Source organism: Aptenodytes forsteri, unplaced genomic scaffold (assembly GCF_000699145.1).
Source record: "Aptenodytes forsteri isolate BGI_AS27 unplaced genomic scaffold, ASM69914v1 Scaffold50, whole genome shotgun sequence".
Lineage (NCBI taxonomy): Eukaryota > Metazoa > Chordata > Aves > Sphenisciformes > Spheniscidae > Aptenodytes > Aptenodytes forsteri.
The window spans coordinates 5,808,803-5,817,520 of NW_008795126.1; the positions used below are offsets into that span (position 1 = coordinate 5,808,803).

General features: G+C 36.4%; 1 protein-coding gene across 1 annotated transcript in view; it reads left to right on the forward strand.

Annotated features, from left to right (window-relative positions):
• ADAMTS18 (ADAM metallopeptidase with thrombospondin type 1 motif 18) overlaps window positions 1-8,718 on the forward strand; it is a 79,684-nt gene that overhangs the window by 27,531 nt on the left and 43,435 nt on the right. The window contains exons 4-7 of the mRNA XM_009277313.2: window positions 2,323-2,605; window positions 6,314-6,513; window positions 7,261-7,344; window positions 8,213-8,372. Coding sequence (XP_009275588.2) covers window positions 2,323-2,605; window positions 6,314-6,513; window positions 7,261-7,344; window positions 8,213-8,372 — 727 coding nt within the window. The remainder of the gene's footprint in view (window positions 1-2,322; window positions 2,606-6,313; window positions 6,514-7,260; window positions 7,345-8,212; window positions 8,373-8,718) is intronic.

The following is an 8,718-nucleotide window of genomic DNA, read 5'->3' on the forward strand; positions in this document are numbered from 1 at the left end:
TTCTGCCCCCCCGCCCCCCCCCGAATTCTCAATCCACCATTCTAATGTTAAATATAGAAATTACATTTGGGGCTGAAACTTGGCGTACATCAGGGACAGTTTCTTACAGGAAAATGTAGAAACCCCTTTGTTCCATATGGTTTGAATCATTTACAAAATGAATCCTACAGGAATAATTTCAGATGTGGAAACCTTTAAAATGAGGAAATAAAAAACAGATTCACTACATTTCTGTTTTCCAGCTGAAAAAAAAAAATCATTTAGCAGTGCCCAGTTATCAGTGCACTCTAGTAGATAAAGATTGCCTCTCAAAACCACTTTTAAATTGTGTGATGACACACATCATAAGGATTAAAATATTAGTCTTCTTCCCTACAGGAAAATACTTTGTCATGATCAAATGTGATCTGACATTTGAAATATGCCAGCTTATTGCAGTGAGCAGGCGAGTTGAATTCTTGTCAATTATTTAAAGCCTGCCTCTTATTGACAGAGGCACTTTTAACCTTCATTGAGAATGTTAAGTAGATATAGGCTGAGATACATAGTTATGAATTCATGTTGAAGAAAGGAGAGGGGGCAAATTGTTAATCCGAATATCATCTATGTTTGTTTTCATATTAGTTTTCAGGAGGCAATTAGACTTTCCCAGTTCATAATATGGAATCTCTTCTATTGTCAAAATTAAGATCACACTATGATTTTATGAGCGCTATTATTAGGCCCCTGTGAAAGATGCTTATATTGGGGAGTACTGCAAAGATACCTTTGATTTGGGAAGACAGAAGTGAATTTCCATGAAAAAGGCATAATGTATGACTATAGCCTGTTGAGGACCTGTATATGTCTGATAAATCTTTTCAGCTGGAATAGACTTGAAGTCAGTTTAAGCTTTAGCTTAGTAAATAGTTAAAGCTGTGAAGATTTCATATGTAACTTTCTATTTTCACTTGCTTTTCATTTTCTGTTGAGTTTTCCTCATGGGAAACAGGTCTGAAAGTGCAGAAAATTCCACAAATCCTTAAGAAATACAATGCTTACATTAGGCATTCAAACTGCTCTCCTTCTGATACCCTTGGCATTCTGGTCCTAGGAGGTTAGGCTAAAGAAAAGCATCCATTTCAGTAGGGAATAGGTGATACATGTCCAATATGTGCATTTTCAAAGAATACTGTTTGAGGAAGGAGGTGGAATCATGATCTGGGAGGACTTAAGATGTCAGGGAAGATGGTTTGCAATTGACATTTGTTTGTCTGCACATATTTTTCTGAAGCATAAGAGATATGTAGTCCTCGTGGGATGTCAATTTTGGCAGGAGGGTGTTGGCACATGGTAGAACCTCACTGATCCAAAACAAAAATCTGTATCTAGTATTACGTATATAATGTAATAGAATTACCTGATGAAACAACTTCTTGGTTTTTGACTTGGTAAAAAGGAGTGTTTATTACAACATGTTTTACAAAACCAAGAATGAAATAAAATTATAGCTGATTAATGAGCTGCATGGAAATACTTCCTCAGTGCCACCCACATTTCCCTGGCCCTGATCCTGGAAACACTTCATCCCATGTGCAGTTTTATGCACAGATACTATGTGAAAAATACAATGTAGTTTTCCCATACTTACTCCTGTCTTTCAGGGATCCAAGAAGGAAAACAATCAGATACTTGCTTCCACGGATCAGGTTTCTCTTGTAGGAGGGCACAAATTTTAAACTGCCTTTATGATGATTAAATTGTGGGGAGTTGATTACTGAATGATAGTACTAAAATGTTCAGATGCTTCAACTTTGTGCTGCTGTACCATAATGTGCTTATGTTTCTACTTAGAGTAACTTTAAGTCTGGGATTCCTGTCTGGTAATACCTTGTTCTGAAAAAAACCTGAACCTTAATTCAAATATTTTGTTTTACTAATGTATGCATTTATTAGAAGTTGCATTTTCCAAAAGCATTTTCTTTTTATGTGAGACTGTATACCCTGTACACAAACACACACGAACATATCTATACTGTGAAGAATGGATTAATATTGCATATGAAATTATTCATGGTACTGTGTGAAGGTGCTATGCTGCCAGTCCCACAACATTCTTGGTTTGTGTGTTACCAAATGTGAAACCTGGTCATCTCCAAAGTGAAACAATGCATACTTGAATTGGGAAGACTATCTAGATTATATCTTGAGTAAATCTAATTTAGAGGAGCACATTTCAATCTGTCTGGGCTTTGAAGGGAGGTCACTTTAAGAGCTAGCATGTTCCAGCTGTGAACCTTGACAGACTTTTCTCTAATTTGTGGTGGTGTTTCTTTTTTTTAGTCAGGTTTGATAAGGACACGGAAGATCGAGTTCCTTATATCTCCATTACCTCAGCAGCTAGCACAGGAGCACAACTACACATCACCTGCTGGACACCATCCTCATGTATTATATAAACGAACTGCAGAAGAGAAGGTGCACCGGTACACAGTAGAGTCCAATCCCAAATACTTTTCTTTTGGTCATCACAGAATTCACACTTCCCACAAGTATCATGCTCAAGCGAATGGTTACCACCATGGAAGGTTTCAAAAGCAACATTTTTGTGGACGTCGCAAGAAATGTATGTAAGGAAACTTTCTCTCCTTGTTTGAGATAGTGGCTCTTAGAGACTGTATGGTGATTCTGAGGTGTGGTTCATAGTCACCTTTGTGATGGAGACATAATATTTTTAAATTATACATTTATAAAGTGAAATAGATATGACAAACTTGATTATTCCTTTAAATTGATGTCATCATCTGTTTTATTAAGCCATCAGAATCACTGTTTAGTTTTCTTATTCTCTACCTAGATTAAAAGATCCCTTGCCTGATTTTTTTTTACATTGACATAGTTTTCAGTAAGCAATTCTGTTTTAGATTGCTGCTTTTGCACAGTGATGGATGCCAAGTCACTGAACTGCTGTCTGTTAGTTTGGGGATATATAACTAATTAGGCTTGAAGATGGAGAAAAAGTCTTCCAAGTCATTAATTTCTGAGAGGAAGTCTTTCAGAACTCACCATTTGATAATGAAATTTTCAGCAACGGAGATCTTCAGAAAGAACCTCCCATGTAAATTGTTTAAATAAGATTTTGGAGCCACCTCTTAAAAAACACATTGGAATATATTATCCTGCCAAGGTCTATTCTGAGTCCTTCATTAGGCCCTCAAATTGCAGAACATTTTAGAGCCCCCTTGGACCCTGTATCTGTACTTACAGCATTCAGTTGATTCTTTTTGAAAGCTGAGCTGCTTCTGAGCTGAGTTTCTTAATGAGGGTCTCCAGGACTGCACACAGTTTTGAAAACATTGTCTCAGTCCAGTTATATTCTTCCAACTTCCTACTAGGGTTCTGAGAAAATAAGCAGGTTCCTTTTCCAAAAGGCATGTAAGGAAGAAAGAGAAAAACAAATAGAAGGAAAGGAATGAGAAAGGAGGTAGTGGAAAAGGTGACTGTCTGAGACTGAGGCCTATTTGAGGACTGAAAACTGCTTATTAAAAATTGACTGCTTCTTCAAAAATCCTTCTCCCTAGATTTGAAAGCTAGACCTCAAATGCCAGATGCACAAGCCTATGATTCAACCTGTAAACATTTGCATTCTGATGCTGTTCAAAACTACTTCGTTACATACTCCCTTTCCCTCCTGTCTGGTTCTCCTGCTGTCTGCTTCAGAGCAGAGGGTAATGGTGCTCTACACTGGTCTACAGTGTTTTATTTTATTTGCATTGTCCACTGTGGTCTTGCACCTTATTTACTGTACCCCCTGTGACTGCTTGTCCAAATTCAGAATTATTCAAGTCCTCCTGAGCTTTTACATGATGCTTATCCTATAATAAATGAGTGCATTTTGAACAGTGTATTTTCATAACCTCCTGGGATGTGAGAAGATATTTTCATTATTCCTGTCTTACAAATGGGACTCACAGACACAGGAGAGGTCAAAAATAACGATTGATTCTGGGTACCAAATCAATAAACTGAGTTTTTCTTTGAAATACTTATTAAAATATGTGCTCCTGTAAAAAAATATATGTGTATCTATATATTCAATCATTTCAGTTACAACTATAAGTTCTTAGCTGCATATTCAAGCTGGGTTTATGTTACACGAAGAACATGCAATTAGCATCCAACCATGATGAGTTTAGTAGAAGTGATTTACCCATCATTGCTTAGGAACTCAGCATCAGATGCATTGTTAGAATCCGATTAAGCAAGATTGCATTTAATTACCTTAACCATGAAACTCTTTCTTTTCACATTCTGCAGTCTTTCACTTCATGCAATACATACCTGTAACCTTCTGAGAGAAAGGAAGGAGGAGTTCTAAAAAATAACAACCTATTTCCATACGCAGCCTTGGTTAATCCATAGAACAAGTCGATCTCATGTTCACTGAATGAATGCAGTCCTACAGATAAAATCATGTGTGATCGTTTAATTGAGTAGGGGCAAATATAGAATGTAGAAGAAAAACGTATCACTCCAGTAAAGGCAACACCCCTTCTATAAGTACTTGGGGCTTTTTTCTTCTTCTTCCTTTCTTTTTTTTACATTGTTTTCCTGGTCTTGTTCTAAGACCTGGAGTCCTATCAGTTTGAAATTTTCAGCAAAATCCAGTCTGGTCACCTGGAATAGAAAATTTCAGCTTGAATGAGCAAAGGCATTGAGAATGCAGTCTTACGGAAGGCAGGCCTTTGCTATTAATACTGCCTAGTCAAGGTTAATTTATCCTAATCTAAGAATGAATCCAAGCTTGCTGAACAGTAAGAGGGAAGAGCACACTGCCACTTTTAGTGTCATAGAAGTAGTTTGTCCCACTCACCATCTTTTAAAATTTCATATGCTGGCAATTTGTAAGCACTAGAGAAGCCAGTTAATCATCTTTCAAACTCTTCTTCACAATCTAAATGTTTTTAGATCATGAGAATTGACTGGACTGTAGTTAGCAAATCATGCTTGAAACATTGCTGCTGCTTATCTTTTATTAGTAGCAGTGAAGTAAATTCAAGAGCAAAACTCCACTGCTCATGGATTTATGAGGTAAATGCCGTGAAGTTGTATTGCCTTCAAAATAATACATGCAAACTGATGTGCCTTGAACTGAATGCTTCACTCTTGGATGAGGCATGTCTTCATGTTTTGACGTGCTTCCAGAAGAGGAAAGTTCTTTGAGCTTGTAAAGTACAATTGTTTATAATTAGTGATACATTTTAAGATCTTACTAGCACAGTCACTTGCAATGTTATAGTTCAGAGTGACTTAGCTCTTGAAAGCAGACCACTGTTGTGCATTCTATGGTATTCTTGATTTCCCAGTTTGGCATGGAAGGAAGTAGCATCTGTTCTAGCTGTGTCATTGGAATAACTTTCTGATGAGGCACAGGCAGGATTTTTTTAATTACCTGAGGTTCCCTCACTTGTGTCATGTTACATTCTGTGTCAAAAAAAATCCTATTGTTATCCAAATAGTATGTTGAAGTGGCCTTTGAATTAATTCTTGATGCAAAGGCAGTGTAGGTTTATGCAAAAGAAGCTATGAATAACAGGAGCATTATAGGATGTAGGATATAGATTTCTTTTTCCATTTTCTGGCTCTCTGAAGAAATGGAGTAGAGACCATTCTCTGACCATGCCATTGACCATGGTACACAAGCACAGAGGGAAAAAGTGCACCCTGGCATTGGGGTGTGTGGGCTGGATGCATGTACCCTGTTGTCAAGCCCTTCTTGCTGTTGCCTGACATTTCCCTACACTAAATAAATATGTTCCCAGCAGGAATAATCTCAGTGGCAAATTCGCATAGAAGGCTAATGTCAATCACAATAGCAGGCTGGCAGGAATCTTACTTGTGGTGTGTGTCTGCTTTCTGTACTGATGGTGGACATCTGTTGTGGAAAGGAGTTTTTTACCAACTGCTATGTAAGTAGCACATGCCAAACACCTCAGGAAGTTATCAAAAGGAAGGAAAAATGTAGATATTCTGTTAAAAATTCTGTGTGTCTTTTTTGCTACAGATGCTACCATTTTATTAGATTAATTCCTTATTTTAAACTGCTTACTGCATACGAATGTGGTTCTCCCATTTCATTTTCTCCCTGTAGCCATCCTTCCCTCAGGAATGAATCAGGTCTTTTTTGATAAATACACAAGAACTTAGCCATAAGTATTAAATCACATGCTGTAAAAATAATCTAAGGCTCTAAACCTGTGATACTTCATTTTCTGATGAAACTGTTCATGGGTGATCTGAACCCTTTCCAAACCTGAGTTTTATTTCCTTTTAGATGCACCTAAGCCACCCACAGAAGAGACATACATTCTCTCGGATGAATATGGGACTTCTGCAAGGTTCAAAAGATCATCTGCTAAAATTCAGAAAAATGGAAGTCTAAATGTTGAAACCCTTGTTGTGGCAGATAAAAAAATGTTGGAGAAACATGGCAAGGAAAACGTAACAACGTACATCTTAACAGTTATGAATATGGTAAGATGTGGTGTAACTGAAGTATTTTTTTCCTGGGGAATATTGTTATGTCAGAGTAGGATCTTTCATTACATAAATAGGGATACCAAAAAGAGCAGGGGCACCTTACACAAGCCTTTCTTCAAGCCTCATCTGATGTATTACTTATGTCAAAAAGCTCTTGAAAAACACATCCCTAGATTATCACAGCTCTGGCAACAGTACTGTAGGGTAAAAAAAAAAGAAAAATTGGAAAATATTTAAAATGTTAAATTTTAAAATACTTCTTGTGTAGTACAAAAAAGGCAGGTACTCTGAAATTGAAACTTTCATTTCTTTTAGTTTCATGAAGCTTAGTCTGTTTTGTCTGATGTCTCTCCTTGAAACAAAAATTTATTTGAGAAAGCACAAATTTATTTTGAGAAATATAATTTAAGTAGAAAGATGTTTTCCTTTGTGGCTTTGCTCTTTAGTTTTCTACTACAAAACTTGAACTTGAACTTTGAACTTGATTACACTTGATCCAGGAGACCAAGGACAGAACAAAGCCCGTTGAAATCAATAGAAGGTTTTCAAGTTTTTTGAATAAGTGTAGTGGTTTGGGGCATAATTCTTCTGGGTTAAGCTCTTTTGGATTAATCCTACAAGGTATATACACTCCATTAATGTGTTGAAAATTGAAGCCCAATGCAATAACTCAATACATATGTTTAGTCTATTAAAAAAAAATACATGTAGATGATATTTCCTCTTCAATAATCATTGCAGGTCTCCAGTCTGTTTAAAGATGGAACGATTGGAAGTGATATAAACATTATCGTTGTGAGCCTTCTTCTTTTGGAACAAGATCCTGTAAGTTGTGTCAGAATTTTTGTGTGGCACACTTCATTTGCTACTGTTCAAAGGGAGCATTGGGCATTCCCACATTATGTACTTGAACTTTCATTAGAGGTTTCTTAAGACATAAAGCATAAGAAGATTAAAATCACAAAAACCTCCAAAATCACACTTTCCGCATTTCACTGCTTCTCAGTTTTTCATACCAAAATCTTCATTTCTTATAAATGTTCTTTAGAAACATTGAAATGCTTCCAGTAAGATAAAACTTAACGATTTCCAGCATTTTCTTGAAGAGTAATGGCTGGAATGAGAAATCTACTTAAGAAGCATTTAAATAAATAAAAAGATTTTGAACTGGGCTTTCCAGGATGTGATGACCATAAGGGGGAAGGAGTCAAAAGTCCCAAACTCAAGATAGCATGTAACAAAAGGTGGGAGTGGAGCCAATTCTTTTGTTAAGTATGCTGAGACAAAAGAAGACAAAATCTCTTTTGATGAAAAGAAATTTGTGATGGATTGATCTACTTGGATAATACTTTTCCTCCACAGAAATCTCCAAACATTTTAATCAAAAGGTTGAAAATGGTTTAGTGTTCAGCTTTATCAAGAATCAAATGTATTTGTACACTGTAATTCCAAACACTGACTTTGAAAATATCTATGTGTCTGGGGAGAGATGCAGTTTTATTTTACAATTGTAATAGATTCACTCATCAGTTGAATCGGTCATCACAGACAGTTAACATGGGAATGCATAAGTTTATGTAGAACAAATATGAAAAAGTAATTCCCTTTTCCCTAACCAACTCTTATTCTTTCAATCACCTTTCTCAAGTACTGATGGAAGCACCTTATTTCTGTGTCTGTGAAATATCTACAGGGTGGATTACTGATTAACCACCATGCAGACCAGTCACTGAACAGCTTTTGTCAATGGCAATCTGCTCTGGTTGGGAAGAATGGAAAGCGTCATGACCATGCCATCTTGCTTACAGGTTTTGATATCTGCTCTTGGAAAAATGAGCCCTGTGATACTTTAGGTATGATATGAAAACACATTCTGAGAAACTCATGGGTATCAACAGCAGCATCTTGATTGATAGAGACTGAAATGTTTTAAAATAAAAAAGCCCATTTTTGCACATAATGTTAGCCTTCTTGAAGAGGAAAGAACAGTATTATTTTTATATATTTGTCTTTGAGGAACCTAGAAGAAAAAGAGTATTACTGGTATCATTGCCCCAGAAAAAGTGGCAAAACAAGCTATCTGAAGACATCCTTTTGGACTGTCACCTCTTCAAGGAATATTTTTGATTTTGAGAATATTTCTGAGCCTCTCTGATATAATTTTTTTTTTTTTTTTGTGGCTAATTTCCCCTTTTTTAT